The sequence below is a fragment of the Chenopodium quinoa genome, unplaced genomic scaffold (assembly GCF_001683475.1).
Source record: "Chenopodium quinoa cultivar QQ74 unplaced genomic scaffold, ASM168347v1, whole genome shotgun sequence".
In the NCBI taxonomy this organism is placed as follows: Eukaryota; Viridiplantae; Streptophyta; class Magnoliopsida; order Caryophyllales; family Amaranthaceae; genus Chenopodium; species Chenopodium quinoa.
The window spans coordinates 1,217,107-1,239,338 of record NW_018743206.1 but is presented as its reverse complement, the minus strand read 5'-3'; the positions used below and the strand labels follow the sequence as shown (position 1 = coordinate 1,239,338).

General features: G+C 35.4%; 1 protein-coding gene across 2 annotated transcripts; it reads left to right on the top strand.

Annotated features, from left to right (window-relative positions):
* Positions 1-47: 47 nt before the first annotated feature.
* Positions 48-22,191, top strand: LOC110734031. 2 transcript variants are annotated; one of them, XM_021914089.1, is made up of 8 exons: positions 48-439; positions 17,920-17,975; positions 18,056-18,180; positions 18,706-18,865; positions 19,557-19,981; positions 20,693-21,205; positions 21,495-21,633; positions 21,722-22,191. In XM_021914089.1, exons 1-8 carry the CDS (start codon positions 260-262, stop codon positions 21,858-21,860), a joined length of 1,737 nt encoding a protein of 578 aa, XP_021769781.1. In that variant the 5' UTR covers positions 48-259; the 3' UTR covers positions 21,861-22,191. The 2 variants fall into 2 exon arrangements, with proteins under 2 accessions (XP_021769781.1, XP_021769782.1); XM_021914090.1 differs by lacking the exon at positions 48-439 and adding an exon at positions 13,930-14,443.
* The last annotated feature ends 41 nt before the right edge of the window (positions 22,192-22,232 follow it).

The window sequence follows — 22,232 nt, the reverse complement described above, 5'->3', positions numbered from 1 at the left end:
CAGTCTATCACCCTAAATCCCATCTTTTCACCTATATAAAATAAACTAACTAAACCAAGTTCAATAACATAAATCACTCCAAAATAGACCCCACTAAATAAAATCCATAAACATCTCAAACAATAATCTGTTGTTACTAGAATTCTGGTCTAGCCCTTATTCTGCAAGAGTCAAGATTGCGCTACAAGAAAAGGGTGTTGTAGACTATGAATGTCAACATGAAGATTTATTCAATGCTAAAAGCTCACTTCTTTTGGAGATGAACCCGGTTCACAAGAAAATCCCGGTTTTAATTCATAATGGAAAACCGGTTTGCGAGTCACTTGTAATTTTGGAGTACATTGATGAAGTTTGGAATGACAAGTCTCATAATTTATTGCCTGTTGATCCTTATGAGAGGGCTCGAGCTCGATTTTGGGCTGATTATAATGACAAGATGGTATGTGTTTTTCCCTACATAAGTTTTGAAGTTTATCATGATGCATAAGTTAAGATAGAGGTGTTTAGAACTAACACAATCTAACCCAACCCGTCCGAAAGTAATCGGATTTAGATTTGAACATGTATGAGTGCAATGATTTACCATAACTTAAATTTGAAATAAGCCGAATCCGACTTAGTTGAACCTAATCTAGTTACCCGAATTGACACTTATAATTTAAGGTGCAGTGGTAAATTATTGTTTGATTATCAATTGTTAGCTTATTGATAGACTAGATTTGCTTTAACCCAATGTTGTTTAATTTAAAGGAATTAAAATGAGGTAAAAGGATGGAAATTTGTCGGTAGGCACCACTGAAGATATTTGGTGTTAAAGATTAAAATGATTAAAGTAAAGGTATCAAAAGTGTGTGTTTAAACTTTAAATTTTACTCCTTTTATTTAGAAAGTCATAAGGGTAAATGATATTGACGGGATACACTCTCGAGCTTTGAGGGTTTTGAGTAGCACTCCTTAAGACTTTAACAAACAACAAATTAAGCTTGTTGATCATCGAAATTTTAAAGTTTATTAAGCTTTTTTTTTCACGATAAAGATAGGGGGTGCCCCTCCTATTCATGAGGGGTAGGGTGAGGATCAAACCCAGATCACTAATGGGGGAGATGGAGGGATTAACCGTCCTCTGCCCCTTGAATCCTTGATCCTCTTTAGAGTTTATTTAACTACAAATAATTTGGAGTCTTTTTATTCAAATTATCAAGAATCATGGCCATTTTATTTTTCATCTTTTGACTAGACGTGCATTAGTGCTTATATATACATTTATATATGATACATTATTTTTCATCTTTCATGTTATTCCTTTTGTTATATATGATGATAATCTCTCTTAAAATCTATCATGGATCAGTTCTTCAATTTTCTCCGCAAGATATGGAGACAAAAAGACGAAATTCAGCAAGATGAAAAGAAGGATGTCAAGAATGTGAATCCTTGGTTTGTATTTCAGTATAACCACGGTATTTATACAACCTAAAGTAAGGGCTTAACATAGCCCGTTAACAACTAAATACAATATATACGGGCCTGGCTTAACACCCTCCTTCAAGTTGGAGCATGCAAATCACAAATGCCCAACTTGCCAAGTAAATACAAAAATTGTTGCTTGCTTAATGCCTTAGTAAAGATGTTCGCTAACTGATCTGTGGTCTTCACATAAGCTGGTCTAATAATCCCTTCCTGAATAGCATCCCGAACATAATGACAGTCAACCTCAATATGCTTCGTACGTTCATGAAAGACCGGATTCTGCGCAATATACAACGCCGACTGACTATCACAAAATAAACTCATCGCTTGCGGATGCGAAACTCCTAAACTGTCAAGAAGACCCTTCAACCATTTCAACTCATCAGTGGCCTTAGACATCGTACGATACTCAGATTCTGCAGAAGATTTAGCGACGGTATCCTGCTTCTTAGTCTTCCAAGAAATAGGAGAATGTCCAAGAAACACCAAATAACCTGTAATCGATCGTCTCGTAAGAGGACAACTAGCCCAATCCGTGTCACACAATCCTGTCAAATGTAAGTCACAATCTGATCGCAAAAGAATACCTTGACCCGGACAACCCTTCAAGTAGCGCACCGTACGGAGAGCTGCCTCCCAATGATCTTGACGAGGTTGATGCATAAATTGGGACAAAATATGAACGGCGTATGCCAAATCTGGTCTAGTGAAAGACAAATAGATCAAACGACCCACAAGACGCCGATACATTTCGGGGTCTACAATAGGAGGTGCCTCTGACTTTGCCAGATTGTGGTTTTGCTCAATTGGAGTACCTGTCGGGCGTGCCCCTAATAAACCAGACTCTACAATGATATCAAGAGTATATTTCTGTTGGCACAAAAATATGCCTTCCGGACTAGAGCAACCTCAATACCAAGAAAGTATTTCAACACACCCAAATCTTTCATATGAAAACAATCACTCAAATACGCCTTGAAATCAAAAATCACAAATGCAAAGTTGCCAGAAATCAATAAATCATCAACATACACCAGAACACTAAGATGGACATTCCCTTGATTCAGAGTAAACAGATAATAATCGGAATATGACTGTTTAAAGCCATACCTTTTGAGTGATCCTGCTAGTTTGGCAAACCAACAGCGGGGTGCCTGACGTAGACCATAAAGTGACGAAAAACGATTCCTGGTTTGCTACCATGAAACCCAGGAGGTGGCTTCATATATACCTCCTCATCAAGATCACCATGAAGAAAGGCGTTATGAACATCCATTTGATGCAATTCCCAATTTTTCGCAGCTGCAACCGCTAAGAAAATCCGAACTGTGACCATTTTAGCCACAGGAGCGAACGTCTCATTATAATCAATGCCCTCAACCTGATGATTGCCAAAGATGACCAAACGAGCCTTTAACCGTTCAACTGTACCATCAGAATTGTACTTGATTTTATAGACCCATCTGCATCCGAGAGCCTTCTTCCCCGGAGGTAATTCTGCCATCACCCAAGTCTGATTGTCTTCTAATGCTGCAATTTCTTTCTGCATTGCTTCTCTCCACCCAGCATCTTTCATAGCCTCTTTGAAATTACGGGGCTCGGTGCCTACAATTACAGCTGCAAGAAATATACGGTGTCTAACAGAAAATTTATCGGTGTTCACAAAGTGTGCTATAGGATAGGGAGTACCTGAGGAGCATGGAGTAGGTGAACCAGAAGGACTCGGTGCTTGTACAGTATGTGCGACATAATCCTTATGCCAACCCGGAGCTCGTCGTTCACGGTGTCCACGCTGAAGATCAAGGGAAGTAGTAGCACCAACGCTGCTAACAGCCTCAAGACCACGCTCAAGTGAGCTGCAAGAAGCCCCATCACTGCCCATAAACGAGCTGCCAGCCACAGGAACATCACGGGCAGCAGCAGTAGAATCTGCAGTGGCTGGAGCAGGCTGCCCGTGGCCACTTCCAGCAGCAGCAGGTTCTGCAGTGGACTCCGCAGGCTGCCCGTGGCCACTGCCATCCAGGGGGGTTGCGGAGCTCACTTCCAGCACCTGTCCCATGCGTATCCAACGCATTTTCTGTAGTTTCGGGGTCTGGAACACGAGCAATATAACGAATTTCCAAAACAGCCTCCAAGTCATCAATAAAATCATGATCAATGCCCACATTAACCTCATTTGATTCAGTCATTGCAATGTTATTTCCGGAATCCCTCACACTAGCAAAAGGGAATTCGTTCTCAAAAAACTTCACATCACGAGACACAAAGATATCACCCATCTCAAGGTCATACAATTTCCAACCCTTCTTACCATGTGGATAGCCTAAGAAAACACATCTCCGACTCCTAGGTGCAAATTTATCTCCCTTGGCCTTTTGATTGTGTGCAAAACAAAGACAACCAAAAACACGTAACTCATCAAAACTAGGTTCTTTACCAAATAAAATCTCAAATCCTTCTACACACGTTAATTGGGAAGGGACCTTATGCTCAACTTACAAAGAAGTATGTTGACTTATACATTAATGGTAAAGCGAATGATAAGTATTATTATGATGAACAATGGATCCCTACTGTGGACTACCTTGAGAAGGCAATGATGGAAGCCAAGCGAGACTTTGACTATAACCTGGATGATGAGGAGGAGGATGAGCCCCAGGAAAGTGAAGCTCGTGAGAGTCAAGGGGAAAATAGTAATTGAATTATCCATTTATTTTTTAAAAGCTACGTTTAGTTTATTTGGTTAAAATTTTTATATATTAGTTTTACAAATAAAAGCTAGTTTCTTATGACTAGGAGCTATAGTTTTGGTTTATTTGTAACTAGTAGTTTATTGAGCTATTTAGTACTAGTATTTCAAAGACAATTTCATTCTCTTCTGGTTTTGCACTAAAATAATAATTTTGATTAATATATTTATACCTTGCTATTTTATGATTATTAATAAAAAAATCAATTCATTTTTTTTTTCGGTCTATTGTATTTATATAGGACAAAGCTCTTATTTTCTTATGCTTACTTTAGTCAAGCCTAGTAATGACTTGGTCGGGTGATAGTGAAATCACAAAGCAATGCGCGAATTTATAGTCTAATGCTAATTTGATGCATTATTTGGTTTGGAATTTGGCCGACTCTTTGAATGTTATTGAGATTTAATAAATCGCTTAATTCTTGTCTCTATATGTGCTGTTGTGTTACATGAAAGCATGTCGTGGTTGATGGTTTAATTGCAATTCACACGATCTAAATAAGTCGTGTTAAAATGTGTATGGTGGTAACACCAGTGTTGAAATTGTGCAGACTGTGTATGCAAAATTACCACGTATACACCAGGTCTCGTTGGAGAAGAATTGCACAAATGGCTAAGACTCCTGAACAACTTGCTGCTAGGTTAAGAGCTCTTGAGCAAATGAACCAGAACCTTGGAATGTTGTTGCAAAACCAGCTGAATAACAACAACAACCACAACAATAATGACAACGACCCTCAAGCTGCTATGGCTAAGAAACTTGCTGCATTGAAACCTCCGCTATTTATGGGGAAGGAAGATCCCATGTTGGTTGAGAACTAGGTACGTGACTTTGACAAGATTTTCACTGCTGCTGGTACCCCTGATGCTCAGAAGGTGGATCAAGCCACATTCTATTTACGTGAGGCTGCTGATATTTGGTGGGAAAATGAAGGAGCCACCATAAGAGCTCAACAGAATTTTAACTGGGATGCTTTTAAGACAGCAATTAGGGACCGTTTCTTTCCTGAGCATATCAAGAGGCAGAAATACAGCGAGTTTAGTAGGTTTAACCAAACAGCTGGTATGAGTGTGCAGGAGTACGCTGTGTAATTTAATAAGTACGCAAGGTTTTGTCCTAATGTAGTGCCTGATGAGAGATCCAAGGCTCAGAAGTTTGAAGATGGACTGACTTTTAGGATCCAAAAGAAGGTGATCGGGGCTGGTACTGCTGCTACTTATAAGGAGGCCTATGATAGAGCTTGTAATATTGAAAGGATTTTAAAACGTGAACAGGAGGTCAAGGATAGGCATAAGAGGAAAGGAAATGGTGAGAGTTCATCGAACCCTCAAGGTTATGACAAGAGACCACGCCTAGGGGGTAATAGCAATGGGAATGGTGGAAATGGTCAGCAGGGAGGCCGTAACAACAACAATTAAAGAAATAATCACCGAGGCCAAGGACAATAGAATCAGCAAGGATCTTGCAATCGAACATGCCGTAAATGTGACAAGAGCCATCCAGGACGCAACTGCAATGGAGATTTGCTTACTTGTTTTGAATGTGGGGAGGTTGGTCACAAGAAATTTGAGTGCCCAAAGAAGCAGAATGGCAATAATCAAGCTCAGAATGGGCAAGGTAACAACAATGGCAATAAGGGAGGTGGTTATGGGAGGAACTCAAACTACAACAACCGCTTCAACAACAAAAATTCTCAGGGCCAAAATGGCAATGCTCAAGGAGGGAATGGCCAAAGCAACAACAATGGCGGAGGAAGCAACCACAATGGCAATGGTAGGACCATTAATGGAAGAATCTATGTCATGAACCAGAGCGAGATTGACTCTAATGCCGACGTTGTGACGGGTACTTTTCTCGTGAACTCAAAACCTGCTTATTTACTTTTTGATTCCGGGGCATCTCATTCTTTTGTAGCCACTTCTTTCGTGAATAAAAATGCTTTAAAACCTTCATCTTTGTGTCAAACCAACATAACAATTCCTTCAGGGGAGGTAGTTCCTTGTAGATCCCTATACCAAGACATTCCAGTTAATATTGTTGGAACTGAGTTGCTTGCAAACCTTATTCAGTTTGACTTAACTGACTTTGATGTGATATTGGGGATGGATTGGCTTAGTAAATATAAGGCTAGAATTGAGTGTCATACCCAAAAGGTGTCTCTTAGGGGGCCAAGAGGGAATAGAATCTCTTACCAGGGGGTTGTGTCAAAACCAGGGATCAGTATTGTGTCAGCCATGAATTTTCATTCTTATATCCAAAAGGGATACCCTATTTATTTATGCCATGTGCAAGATGTGATGTAGAAGAGAAATCCATAGAAAACATTCCAGTGGTGAGAGAATTCCAAGATGTGTTTTCAGATGAAATTCCAGGGATGCCGCCGGTTAGGGAGATGGATTTCAAAATAGACTTAGTGCTTGGGACTGGAGCTATTTCTAAAGCACCATATAGAATGGCACCAGCAGAGATGAAAGAGTTGAAGGTACAGTTGGAGGAGTTGCTGGAGAAGGGTTATATAAGGCCAAGTGTGTCACCTTGGGGAGCACCGGTTTTGTTTGTGAGAAAGAAGGACGGATCCTTAAGGTTGTGTATTGACTACCGAGAGTTGAATAATGTCATTATAAAGAACAAATATCCATTGCCTAGGATCGAGGACTTGTTTGATCAGCTTAAAGGTGCTGGGATATTCTCAAAAATTGACTTGAGGACAGGATACCACCAGTTGAGGATTGCTGAGGAAGATATACCAAAGACAGTATTTCGCACAAGATACGGACATTATGAGTTCACTGTTATGCTTTTTGGACTCACTAATGCGCCGGCAGCTTTTATGGATCTCATGAATAGAACTTTTCAGCTATATTTGGATAAATTTGTGGTGGTGTTCATAGATGATATTTTGGTGTACTCGAGGGATAGAGAAGAGCACGAAGAACATCTAAGAAAAGTATTGGAGATTCTTAGAGAGAAGAAGTTATATGCCAAATTTTCAAAATGTGAATTTTGGCTAGAGAAGGTAGTATTTCTAGGCCATGTGATCTCAAAGGAAGGAGTTGCGGTGGACCCATCTAAGATTCGAGCAGTTTCTGATTGGCCAAGACCCAAAAGTGTGACCAAAGTGAGAAGTTTCTTAGGGCTTGCTGGATACTATAGGAGATTTGTACAAGACTTTTCGAGGATAGCTCAACCATTAACAAATTTGATGAAGAAAACTACTAAGTTTCAGTGGGATGAGAGGTGTGAGCAATCTTTTCAAGAATTGAAGCGAAGACTCACCTCAGCACCAGTCTTACCTTACCATCACTGAGGGGTTTGAAATATATAGTGACGCATCTAAGAATGGCTTTGGGTGTGTACTTATGCAACATGGGAAGGTTGTAGCTTATGCATCAAGGCAGCTCAAGCAACATGAACAGAATTACCCTACTCATGATTTGGAGCTAGGAGCGGTAGTGTTTGCTCTCAAGATCTGGAGACACTACTTGTATGGTGTGAGATGTAAGGTGTATACGGACCATAAGAGTCTTAAATATATATTCACACAGACTCATTTGAACATGAGGCAAAGGAGATGGCTTGAGGTGCTAACCGATTACAACCCAGACATTCTGTATCACGAAGGAAAGGCGAACAAGGTAGCTGATGCTTTGAGTAGGAAGACAAGTCATACAGTGAACTTGATGATTTTAGCCAAGGAACTTTGTGAAGAATTTAGGAAGTTGAACTTGGAGGTTATAGAGTATGACCAAGTGAACGCTCAGTTGAATGCAATGTCAGTCAAACCTACCATATATGATGAGATTCGTGAGAAGCAAATGTTAGATGAGTGGTTGACCAAGGTGAGGAAGATGAAAGAAGAAGGAGCGACAACTGAGTTTGATGTTGATGATAGTGGAACAGTGAAATACAAAGGGAGATGGTGTATTCCTAAAAATGAAGATCTCAAAAGGAAGATTTTAGAAGAATCTCACAACACCCCGTACTCTGTACACCCAGGAGGAGATAAGCTCTATAAGAATCTTAAGAAACATTTTTGGTGGCCAAGCATGAAGCGTGAAGTAGCCAAGTTTGTGGCAAGGTGCCTTACATGTCAGAAAGTGAAGATACAACATATGAGACCTTGAGGGAAGCTGCAATCGTTAGATGTGCCAGGATGGAAGTGAGAGTCTATCTCTATGGATTTTGTGATGGGATTACCACTTACAAGGGCAGCAAAGAATGCTATTTGGGTCATAGTTGATCGTTTAACGAAAATAGCAAGATTCATAGCAATAAAGGATACTTGGAATGTGAATCAGTTGGCAGCTGCCTATGTGAAAGAAATTGTGAGACTACATGGAGTTTCTAAAGATATTATTTCAGACAGAGATCCAAGATTTTTATCAAAGTTCTGGGAAATGTTTCAGCAAGCATTTGGCACTATCCTGAAGTTTAGCACAGCATTTCACCCTACTACAGATGGACAGACAGAGAGAACAATTCAGAACTTGGAGGACATGTTGAGAGCTTGTGTGATGGACTTTGGCGGAACATGGGACGAAAGATTACCTTTGATCGAATTTTCATACAATAATGGCCATCATGTGAGTATAGGAATGGCACCTTATGAAGCATTGTATGGGAGAAAATGTAGGAGTCCCTTGTGTTGGAGCGATATCAGTGAGTCTTTGACTTTGGGGCCACAAATGATTGAAGAAACAACGAATCAAGTTAGGCTTATCCAGGCAAACATGAAGGCAACTCAGGATCGATAAAAGTCATATGCAGACCAGAATAGGAGAATAGTGGAATTTGAAGTTGGGGAAAAGGCTTTACTTAAGGTTTCACCTACCAAGGGAGTCATGCGGTTTGGTAGAAAAGGGAAGTTGAGTCCTAGATACATTGGCCCGTATGAAGTATTGAAGAGAGTTGGAGAGGTAGCATATCAACTAGCCTTACTCATGGAGTTAGCCAATGTTCACAATGTTTTTCATGTTTCCCAACTCCGAAAGTATGTTCATGACCCTACCCATGTTATCCAACCCGAGACTATTGAGATAGATGAGACCTTAACTTTCGAAGAACGCCTTGTGAAAATTCTCGACACCAAAACGAGAAGTACCCAAAATAAGGCGGTAAAGTTAGATAAAGTCCTATGGTCTAATCAGAATTCTGAAGAAGCAACTTGGGAAGCTGAGCATGATATGAAAAAACGTTACCCGAAACTTTTCGACCAGGTATGCCAAGTTTCGAGGTCGAAACTTTTAAAGGGGGTAGAATGTAATACTAACTTATCTTTTATCTTCATGTGAGACTTTTTGAGAGCTAATTTTAAAGTTCGAGGACGAACTTTCGTTTTAAGGGGGAAGTAGATGTAATACCCCAAATTTTGGAGTATTAATTTTGGAGTATTTTTTTTAGTCAACGATTTCTTTTCAAAAATAAATAAACTTTAAAACTAATTATTATTTTCAAATTGTAAAATTATTATTATTATTATTATTTTCGGATTTGATAAAAAAAAAAAAAAAAAAAAAAAATTGACTTTTGATAATTTACAAAAACTGATTTTGCATACCGGAAAAAAAAATTGGCAAAGGTGGATAAAGGCTGATAACAAAATCAGTTAAAATTTTGATCCTATCCCATGAACTTTCTAGACTCTCAAGATTGATTTATAAATATATGTTTCATCTTTCTAATACTATCATTACGATTTCAAAAAAAAAAAAGTTTCGAAGCCGAAATACCGACTTTGGAAAGCAACTCGTCACTTTCCTCATTGTTGGGTTTGATAATTGATCATTACTATCTACTTTATTTAATTACTTACTGATCTTCTCCTTGGTCCATTTAATTAGACTTTGTGGTGGATGTTCTGGCTCTTGGGTTCGAAAGTTTGGTAGGTGATTATGATGATGATGATGATGATATAATATCTCACGTTTGACTCATCAATTAGTTCATCTAGTTGTCTATTTTTGGGGTGATTAGACTATGGGTGGTGACAAATCAATTTTACGCTCAATTCTTTTTTTTCCGTTAGTCGTACAATTATCTAATTTAGGCTATTTATTTGTCTATTTGTAGACGGAGGCTACTAGGTGATCATTCCGGAGTTAATTACCTTGAATTTTTACGCACAATCAAGGTAATTTTCAATGTCCATCATCTTTAGAATCCCGTTAGGAAATTATTTTGAAATATTATGTGTCAAATACGTGCTTATGTAATTATATGTGATGAGTGTGTTATCGTATGTTATTATGGAATCATATATTATATATGAGTTTTCTATTTTGTGTACTAGTATATGTAATTTCAAAAAAAAAATATGATTATTTGTTATCGTATGAGTTTTTTTTTTAAATATAATCTTGGGTATTGGATGATTGATTATATGTGATTGATGGTCTATATGTCATGTAGGATGACTATGGTCTAATAATACTGAAATTGATGTGTTGTTACTTGAAATTAAATTAATTTGTGCAATACTTGTGTACAGTGTAATTGGATGATATAATCTAATAAAATGTACAGCGAATTTTAATTTAAGAAGGGAAATGAAACCCAAAAGGGTGAAGAACTGGTTGCCCACTAGTAGTGATGGTTGCTACTAGTTGGTTTAATTTATTGTATATTGTTGTTAGTCTTCCTCCTAATCTCTGGGTATTAGCGAGGGGTGTGCACACTAGGGACATTCTGTTTTATTTTATGGCCAATTGGGGTGACGCGCGACCCTCTGTAAAGTAGGTGGTGACAGGTACTAGTCCCGGCTTACTGGCGTTCTCTTTCCCTTTCTTAAATAAAGTAATAATATGTTATGTGACTATTTGAACTTGGTTGAGTATTAAAATATTTATGAGACTATATTATGTATAAATTGTTTTAAACTAAAATTTATTTATTTTACGGGATGGAGTTGGAATTAATCAGTTTATCTGATTTTTGGGAGTCTTCTCTCTTTTCTCGTTTCTGATTTATTTTGCAGGTTGGTAGAAAGGGTACTCGGTTACGTGTGAGGAGACGTTAGAATAATCACGTAGCTAAGACAATTTAGTTTATCCCCGAGTTTAATTATTTCCTCTCAGTTATTGGTTTCAAATAATTGCAGTTTTGATGTAATGACTATTTTATTTTGCCACAACTTAGACCACTTAGTTATTTTAAATATTATGTTATTTTTGCTTTGCATTTATTTTCTACGGAAAATAAGTGTAGCAGTAACACTTCCAGAGTTCGATGGTTGGGTTTTTGAAAGTTAAAGGTTACACTTATTGTTTTTAAAGACTCGAATTTTGGGGGTGTTACAAGCAATATGAAAAAACAAAAAAAGAGTTTACCTTTTCTTCAGGTCACCGGTAATTTGGACCTAATAAAAGAAAACACCCCCTAAAGTTAGGATTATTTAGGAATAATCGATAGTTGGGATTAATGAAAGTAAATGGCTCAAAGTTAGGATTAATAATTACAAATTTTTCAAAAAATAATTGTTTAAGTGTAATGAACGTGATCAAAGAACATAAGAGATGTACATAAAAAGAACATAGAGCTCTTAATAGCAATTAACATAACACTATATTTTTATAAAGAACGTACTGTTAAATAATGTTTTTTATCTTCATGTTCTTTTATTGTCAATATAATGTACTTTTAATTGTGACATAATGTTAATTGTTTAAATAATATTATCTTGTTCTTTATTAATATTCTTTATTTTTTTTTGGCAAATGAAATATTCTTTATAAAATAACTATATATTCTTTACAAAACAACTATATGTTTTTCATATATACAAAAACAACATAAAGATGAATGTTCTATATAAAACAACTATATATTCTTTACAAAACAAGTATATGTTCATTCCGCTTTTTTTTTAAAAAAATGATTAAATATCCGAATGTACCATGCTCACAAAGAAAATCTAACATATAATTTAAGAGTCATTTCGATGAGGTTGCAACAAATCCCCAATCCAGCTTTCTTATTCAATCCCGCCTAAATCTAAATCCCTCCAACAAAAAAACTAATTTAAATTTTAAAAAAATAAAAAAAAATGTACACCTAAAAATCTAAAATCCCTCCAACAGTTATCAGATTTTAATTTCAAAAGAGAAAAAAAAAAAAAAAAAAAACTGATAGATAAAAAAAACAAAATCTGACAATTAGTTTTACAAATTTGATAACTGCACACCTCCACTCTTCATCTTCCCACTTATCTTGCCTAACCTCCCCTAAATTCAACAATTACAATTTACAATCCCCTCATTAATCACAACGCCTCTTTCTATATAGTGAATTAGTATGAACCGTCAAGTTGCTGAAATTTAATATTTTATTAGGTTAGGCCTTCTCACTTTGCAAAGTATAATCCTCGGTACACTCTGCAAACTATTATAATCATAGATTTTATTATAATTCAGAATATATCTTTTTATAATGTTATATTATTATTATATATATAATTTAAATTTTTGGATTTTCTTTTAATTTCTTCCGTTTCTGCTTAAAGGCTGATGTTGTTTCCTGTTGGTGTGAGATAACATATGATCGTTCTGTTCCTACATTATATTCATGAATCAATTTTGTGTAATTTTATGGTGTTTTATTCAATTTTTTTTTTTTTTTTTTTTTTTTTTTTTTTTTTATCTTATGATATACTTTTGATATATGTTGTAGTGTATGTGTGTTGATCCAGTATTTGTCTGAAAATGACCTCATGAAATTGAAATTCTATTTTGTGAGTAGTTTCACATTTTTTTTTTCTCTTTAACGGCCAATAATAATAGTTTTTGTTTGTTTTGTTGAATTGATGCTTATTATCTTTGAAATTAACAATATTACTTACTGATGTTTATTTGGGTTTCAAGTTTTAACAACTATATTACGTTGTTTCTTTCACAAGATTTATGTTTGTGGATGATGCATATGCTTCATTGAACACCTAATTTGAGTGACAACTATTTTGCATTTATGTCTTATACCATACCATGTAATGTTTCGATTTTCCCATGTATCCTTTTTACTATTTTGCATTTAAGTTTTGAGAGTATGGAATCAAGGATAATGATGATAGATATACAATTTTTTTGATTTTATACCTATATAGTTTTTGGTAACACGTACTTATATTAATTGTGTGATCTTTTTATTTATTTGGTAAATATTTATCATTTTACAGTACAATACAATTTAATTTTTATAACAGTATAAAGACCTTTTGTATTTAAACTTTAGCTTTTCATCTATTCTATATATTTAAGTGTAAGTCTATTATTAATTATCTAAAAGTAAATATATCAATGACTTAATACTTTATATCTAAAAAATTGTCTCAAATCTAATTAATGGTTGTATACATATTTAATTATCTATAGCTTCATGATCAAACACAATACCGCATCTCACACCCTCAGTATATCAATTCAATTGTTGCACATGATTTTTTACCGATAAAAATAAATAAATAAATTAAAAAAAATGTAACTTTAAAGTATTCGCTTCAATTCACCCTGTCAAAAAAAAGATAAACCTTATTTCTTCAAGTATGTGTACATTTTTTTTCTTAACTTATAAAGAACTTATTTCCACCTCTAACAATTTAACACAAAAGAAAGCTTTTTAGAACTTTAGCTTCTAAGTATTTTTTTTTTCTTTTATTTTTACATTTTTATATTTATTTATTTATTTATTTATTTTTATGTTAAACTACATACTACATATATCTCGTGTATGAGCATGGGTACACTCTAGTTTTAGTAAAAGAGAGAGAAGATGGGAAAGGATATTTGTATTCTTATTAGAATTGATGCTCTAAGAAAGGGAAAAAAAACATATTTTCATTTTTAAGTACTATATATTCGTATATATGGCTTGACTATACAAGTTTGTAGCTAAGAATTTACGAACCCCGTCCGAGTGTCCGACCCGATTTTAATCCGTTGTCATTCCGAATCATCGACTCCATCCAAATTCCAAATTCCAAATTCGTCCCCTTGGAAAGAATAGCTCCCCAATTAAGATAATGGCGGGAAAATTACTTTGCCCTACGCAATATCACTTGTCCTCTCCCAGTTATCCCTCCCTCTAAAATTCTCTCACTTCCTCTTCTTCGTTTTTCTTCTCTCTCTCTATCTCTTTCTCTCTCTTCTTCGTCTTCAGATTAAAAGATGTCGGAAATCCAAACCCTAGACATCATCGAAGAATTATCATCCCTTGTTTCTGATCGTCTTCAAGTGGTAATTTCTCTTTCTATTTGCATTTATTGCCTTTAATTTTACCTATTTTTCGATGAATTGATTATATATGACAAGTTTTTATTTGTTTCTGTCCTTGAAATTGATGACTTTTTTCCAATTTATGTCGGACTAATTTGTGCAAGTCTTGTTGAATGTCATGATTTTTTAAGGGTTTTTAGTTTTCTTGTTTTTGGTATTGATTTGGTGTTTTGTCGAATCAGATTTGAGATTTTCTTTATAAGGAATTGGTAGCAGTTAAGATGAGTTGGTTTTTGAGATTGTCGAAAGCCGAAAGATGAAGGTTTTCTTAGTTTTTTCTTCTGTGCTAGAGCTAGTAAAAGTTGAATTGTGATTATAAAGTTAAACTTTAATTCGATTCTATTCAGTGGGTTTGCTTTTGCTAATCAGTCTAACTGGGACTGTCATCTAATTGCTAATTTCCATCAGGAGAATGTCAGGTTTGATAACCATTCCCCAAAGGAAGGGAAAGAGTGGTGTATTGGTTTGGTGTTTTTGATGCATTAGATTTGAGATTTTCTTCATAAGGAATTGGTAGTAATTATGATGAATTACCGTTTGGGTTTTAGAATGTTGAAAGTCGAAAGATTAAGTTGATTTGTGATTTTAAGGTTAAACTCTAATTCAGTTCAATTTAGTGGGTTCTGCTTTTGCTAATCAGTCAAACTGTGACTGTCATCTTACTCATTTAATTGTTAGTTACCATTTGGAGAACGTCAGGTTTGATAACCATTCCCCAAAGGAAGGGAAAGAGTGGTGTAAATTACGAAGAGGGTGTCGTAAATTTCTTTTCGGTTTTATGCATTTGAATCTTTTCTTGGGATTTTATTTGGAATAAGAAATGAAGAATGAATCTAGTATAATCTAGTCTCCTAACTAAGATTTAAGCCTACAAGGGCTACAAGTACAACCATTCAATTAACAGTAGTGTGCCTTGTAACATTTAGCTACTGAGGATTACTAAGTGACTCGAATATTTGATCTCACACCGCTCACTTATTATTATAATTTTAACTAGAGCAACATGAAGCTGCACTATGATTTTTATAAATATGACAAAAACGAGTTTTCCTTTTTGTGAAGAGAAGATCTAGAAATACGTAATGACCCTGTTGTCTTGTTTGGTAGCTGGTACTAATATGGTAATGGGATATAATTTGGGAATGAAAGTAACATTATAATATCCATGGTAATGCCATCTTATCCCCAAACATGTCTTTCTTCCCTAAATTTTTATTCCCACCCAATACCATTACCCTAATGTGGATGCTAATAAAGATTCATTAAGAAATTGAGATATTTGATGCATTACTATGTGCTTTGTTGTATGCATTTATTACTGCCAAACAAGTAGTATGTGCATTTGATAAGTTATTCTATGTGTAAACCATTAAACCCTGGACGCTTATTCTTCTTAAGGATCTGAACCCTTGGAAGTTGGCAGCAAAAAGTTTAAAATTTATGTTGAGACATTGATTACATACACTGTTTTTTAGTCTAGGTTTTCTGTAGCATTTCTTGTACTTATTATAAAAAAAACAAATAATCTCCTATATTAAAATATGCTGCAGCATTTGGATTGAGTTTTGTCAGTACTTGTGGTCATTGTGGACTTGTGTTTTATATTTTGCATTAGCATTATGTTTGAGAGAATTTTGCTAATGTATCGTACCACCTCTTGCACTGGTTGATGAAACATAGCGTTATTGAACTTGTATTACATGGATACTTTCACCTTTAGCTTGGAACTGTTTAAAATGTTCCATGATGGGTTAGGATTATGAAGGAAAGTAAGGTTAAATGTTTTAAAGCTTCAAAATGTGAATAGGAAATATATTAATTGATAACTACAATTATGAATACACAAAGGTTTGACCGTTTGAATGTGTTTCAAATAACATGCAAAAGAAAAGTTAGGGATAGAGGATGTAGTGTCTTAATATTCTGAGATAATTTTGGTTATGGGAAAACATAATTAATAATTAAGTTACAAGATTATACTCGTCACATAATATTTGATGTTTTAAACTCTTTACTATATTATGTATTTGTTAATTTAAAAACAAGAAATTAGTAGAAAAGAGAATTATTGCTCTCACTCTCTTACTTGAATAACATGGCATCTATATTTGGTATGTCCAGTGATAAAATTACTACTCTGTAGTCTATACATGTGCTTTTACTGTCCCTAGAAAACTTGTTGTGGCACTGAAGTAATATTGGAATATTAAGACAATATGTATGAAGTAATATTGGGATGAGCAAGCTTGCCAATCATCTTAGAAGGAGAGAGTGGAAATTATTCAGTACCTGAAGTGAACATGACAGTACAAATGCCATTAGCTTAAAACAAGCTATTAACCGACAAAAGACACAAAGGAGTGAGGACACAAAAGCCTTATCTAAAGAGATCAATTTCTTTGCTCCCCACCTTCTAGGAAGGGTTGAGAATATAGGCTCTTCATGTGTTATGGCTACATAGCCAGCATATCTATTGTAACAGCTTTACATCTACTAACTACATGAAAAATAATCTTTCTGTAAACAATAGTATTTGGTATACGGCCCTCACCAAAAATGCCAGCATTTTTGTTAAGCTGAATGCGGCACACTGTTACAAAATAGTATGAAGCTTGCTTCTGTTCTCAGATTTTCTGCATAACTTGATGGCAAAGCTCTTCTTAGCATCAGAACTAACCACCGACCTCCCAATATTATGCAAATTTAGTACCTGTTGCCATAAAAATCTGGAATAAGTGCAAGCAAAGAGCAAGTGGGCTGTCTATTCTATTGACTGCTAATGAGGAAATGGTGAGAGGGTGCATAGTAGAAATCAGGAGACAATTGGAGTAGGCAGTAGACCTTTAAAGAATTACATGAAGCTTGGGTGTCCGGTCAAGTGAAGAAATATGCTAGTATATGTCCATTACACCATTATGTCTTTTTTGTATCTTACTAACATTACTCATTGAATTCTTCAAAATGCTGTAACAACTCTGCAGCTTTCAAAGCTGCTATCGTGCTAAGGAAGAAATTAATATTTAGAAACTAAGAGCTTGTGAGAATTTTTATTCCCTGTTGAGGGGAACTGGATTGGCATGATCAGTCTTGTAGAAAAGCTGATAGTGATGAGTAGTCGTCTTAATAGGCACATCAATATCAGCGTCATCAATGCTTAATGCCTTTAAAGTAGTTTATTCTAATAGGCATATCAATATCAGCATCATCAATGCTTAATGCCTTTAAGTGTTTTATTCTTATATAGACTATAGCTATTAGTGTTCCTTGTTCTGATGTCATTGAGGTAGCTGTTCATTGTGGATTTCTTGTGTTTGACTAGATTAAGAATAAAATTATTAATGTAGTAACATGTCGCTGATGGTAGCATACATAATTATTCTTTGTAAAACGTTGTGAGTTAAAAATTTTGTGTGACTGACCATTATTTCTTATTTCAGGTTTCTTATAAGTGGCTTAGCCGTAACTTTTTGGTGTCATCAAATGTTGCGAAAAAGTAAGTCTTCCTCATTGAAGAAATTGGGTTTGCATTCCTTTCTACTGCCATGCTGATGTTTACACTCTGAGTTTGTCTAGGTTGCTTCAGGAATTTGTGGAGAAAACCAAAGATGATTTAGAAGTCGTGTACACTGTAGCAGGATGGTTGAAGAAAGCTCCACCAACTTACCACATAAGACTTGTTCCACAGCCAAAACTTGAAGGTTGAAGCTTACAAATTAGATGTTTATAGCCATTTCAGCATTTATGTATCCATCTATTTATTTATTTATGTTTAATAAATTAAAAAATTAATTAATTTCTAATTCTGGATAATTGGAGTGAAAAGCCACCAAGATTTTAGCTGTAGTATGTCTGAAATGATCCTGATAGTGATGGTAGTCTTGATTTCTACATAGCTTTAATTAATTTGTTTTAAGAGACATGTGGTATTTGATCTAAATGGTCAACAATGTCGTCTTACTAGTTGTAAACTGAACAGAAATCACCCGACAGTCCTGGATAATTGGAATATGTCTGATGATCTTGATAGTGATGAGTAGTCGTCTTTAGTCTCTTTATGATTGTTTTTTTTTAACTAGTCATCTTTAGTGAGGTGGTATCCTTAAGAACTGTAATTAAAGAGCTATATATTGATTTACAATTAAAAATTAGCTGGCAGTTCAATAACAGTTGTCTATGTCAACAGAATGATTAAACTATTCAAGAATCTTAAATGAATTGTGCAGAAGCTAAGCATGATTTTGATGGTAATTGCTCCGTCCAAGTCTATAGTGTACAATCTTGTATCCCAAAAGATCCAGCTGCTATTTGGAATGCTGAGTATATTCAAGCTGAAGAGCTTTTCAAGCAACCTGTCACAATAAATAATTGTCTCAGAGATAATAGGTCATTTTCTTACCTAGCTATTTCCAACTTTATTTAACAGATATTTTTGTATTTGATGATGGATGTGCTAATTCTTTGTTCCTTTCAATCTATATTGAAATGTGGTATCTTTTGGGTGACTGCCTAGACATGCATAGTCATGAGCTAATTGTTTAGAATATATTGTGATGGGAAGGTTGCTTTATTCACCCTCTGTATACTATGGATCTCAGTAGTGGCTGGATAACTTTGCTTTTTGGAAGGACAACTGAGCCTGTTGCTATTTTTATGTTTCAAGATTCTGTTAATAGTTTTAAAGTTTAACCAAAACAAATATTACTCCCTCCCATGTGTCCAGGACTCCAGGCGAAACTTAAAGAAAGCAGAAAAGCCACTGCTTTGATGAGCTTGAATTTTGTAAATAACTTCCTGTGAATGCTCTGCTTGTAAATATATCCTTTTACTAAGGAAGCTTTATATAAAGAGAACAATGAACTGAAAAACCTAATTACAGTTGGCCAACTTCTGTAGTTCTGTAGCTTGTCAAAGGGCACACCGATCTTACAAACATTTTCTAGTTGTATGTTTTTTTTTTTTTTTTTTTTTATTATTTTTTTTTTTTTTCAAGTAGTAGTCTTTGGGATTAGTCCTCAGGGAGAATTTTTTTTTGCAACTTCTGGATAGCTGAAATTCTTAATTATGTGTGATTCAGGTTCTGTGGGGTCTCAAATTCCTTGGTTAAGCGTGATGCTGAGGGAGCACCTGCAGCAATAACAGTGCCCCAAACTAAAGGTGTAGGGATTCCTGGCCAGGTTGTTGGCAGTTCTGTTAATAAAATTGGTTCTTCTTTGCAACCTCAGCCAAAAAAGTTGGAGCAAGCTAGCCCAAAAATAGCTCTACAGGCTTCCAACGTGACTACTCCCAAAATAGAATCCGATAGATCTGGTACTTGTGATATCCAAACCAAGGAGTCAGATAAGGATAAAATCTCTCTTCCAGTCAAGAAGAAAGGTCAGACTGACAAGAGTTCAGCAGGAACTAAAAGCTCTTTAGCAAACTTATGGGGTCGTGCGTCATCAAAATCCAAATCCACTAACTATTCCGTAGAAGAAAAATGTCATGCTTCCAAGGCAAATGGTGAGTGTCAAAATCTATTTATATGGAGTATTTCTTTGCTCTTATTTATATGTCTTATTGTCTTTTGCTTATTCAAGCTGGTGCTACTGTGGTAGTCATACGTAAACTTTGTGAGAACTTGTTAATTTAGACTTGTATTTAAGTTCCTCTTTCACTCTTTCTCTTTCAGAATCATGTGGTCCATGTTTAATATTCAGAGATGCCTACTATAAGAAGTTAAGATTTCAAATAATCATATTTGATGTTTAATCTCATTCCTCATATGGCTCTGTTTTGGAACTCTTCTAACCCTGAAGTTAGTGAACTTTTGACATTGAGATATGATAGAATTTACCGTAGGTCTGGAGTCCTAGTTCTGAAATACATATGATAAGGATTCATAATAAACTTCACAGGAAAATTGGAACCTTAAGTTGTCATGTCTACTGTTTTATTATGTATGGAGTATGTTTATTTTGGTTAAAGCCGACAATTATGGAACCCTACCACCAAAATGTACCATCTGGCAATAAGCACACCATCGTCAGTCTATGAAGCTTACCAGATTGGTGTTTAGGACTTTTGGTCCTATTTCATTTCATTTGAAATATCAAATACATCTGCATGGTTGGGCACATGTATAACTAGATAGATGGATAGATAAACAGACAAGCAGTTATGCATGTGTATTGATGTTAGTGCTATAACTTTTTGACTATCGTACTTGGGCAGGTGTTTTAGATAGTGCAGATGCTCAAATTAGTGTTCTTGAAAATTTAGAGGCTGCAAGTAGTGATGATGAATCAAATGTGAATTTCAAGAGAGCTTCCAATGACGGTGGCAAGAAGAGAAGGGTAGTACTTGATGATTCAGATGAAGAGGATTTTGAAACTGCTGTTAATCTGGGGTCGCCTGATGTTCAAAGTACAAAATCATCTCAAGACTCGAAGCAAAAGAGTAGAACATCAGACAAAGAGAAAAGCGTATTGAATTTTGACAAGCAGGATGATTGCAAACCAGTAGTTAAGGAAGAGAAAGAAGTAGATGGTGCTGGCCATTATGCTAAAGAAGAATTTTCAGCTCTTTACATGGGCAAGAATGTAAGGAATGCCAATTCTGAAAAAGTCCATGGTAAGACCCCTGACATTGATATGAGTAGTAAGAATAAAGCACCAGAGGCTGCTTCATCCTCGCCTAAAAGAAGAAAAGTATTGAAGACACACATTGATGAACGTGGGAGAGAAGGTACTGCGTTTCTACTGTATTATTGTGTCTTGTTAATGGTTTCTTGGCATTTTACTTTATGGATTTCCCTTTTTCTAGTTTACTGTGTTGTTTGCTGTGGACTTTGTTTGCTTGTATTGGTTTAGATTTGATGGGTATTTCTCATTGCTTTAATGTTTTGATTTTACTTACGGAGCAAATCCAGGATTTATATGTGAGAAATAGGGTTCGTGTGGTTCTAACTTTCAAAATTTGTCCATCATTCTCTCTGGCTGTGGAATTGATTATTTGGCCTTGGTTTTGTTGTTAGTCACTGAGGTGGTATGGGAAGGTGAAGAGGTAGGCACGAAAGAGACAACTGCAAGTAAGAATAACACTGACAGTGTGAAAAATTCTAATGGTCACAATGGGAAGGCTGAAGAGAACGGTTCTGCTAACCCTGTGAACAGGTTATTAACATATTTACAATTTACGACATTAGAATCATTGCCTTGTTACTAGCTCGCTTACATTAACATTTATATTGTTTTGGTTCAGGGCTAATACTACAAAGAAGTCTCCAGCGGTTGGAAGCACAGCGCCTTCCCATACAATGGGAAAAGCTGGCGGTAAGAAAGGAGCAAATGCAAAGGATCCAAAGCAAGGCAATATATTATCATTCTTCAAGAGAAAATGACTTATAGTGTAAAATGATATTGATGTTTGCCATTAGATTTAGTAATGTAGTTATATTTTGCTGTAATTTTAAGAGTCGAGAGCATTGATCACCTAATCCATTTTAGTTTATCCTGCCATTTTATGGTCATGCCTCTGTTATTTTGTTATTAAAGGGTTGCCTACTTGCCTTCATTTGATCTTTCAAAGTCATGTCATGTTGTGAAAGCTCTGTAATACTATAACAAAGGTCCAAATGTACTTGTTACATGTTTTTTATTTTTTATTTTTTATTTTTTATAAGCAACACTTTCATATATGATCAATACCCCAAATTCCATTTGTTTGCTTAAGAATTTTGTAAATTTAAAAATTCAAATTTTGAACTCTTGGG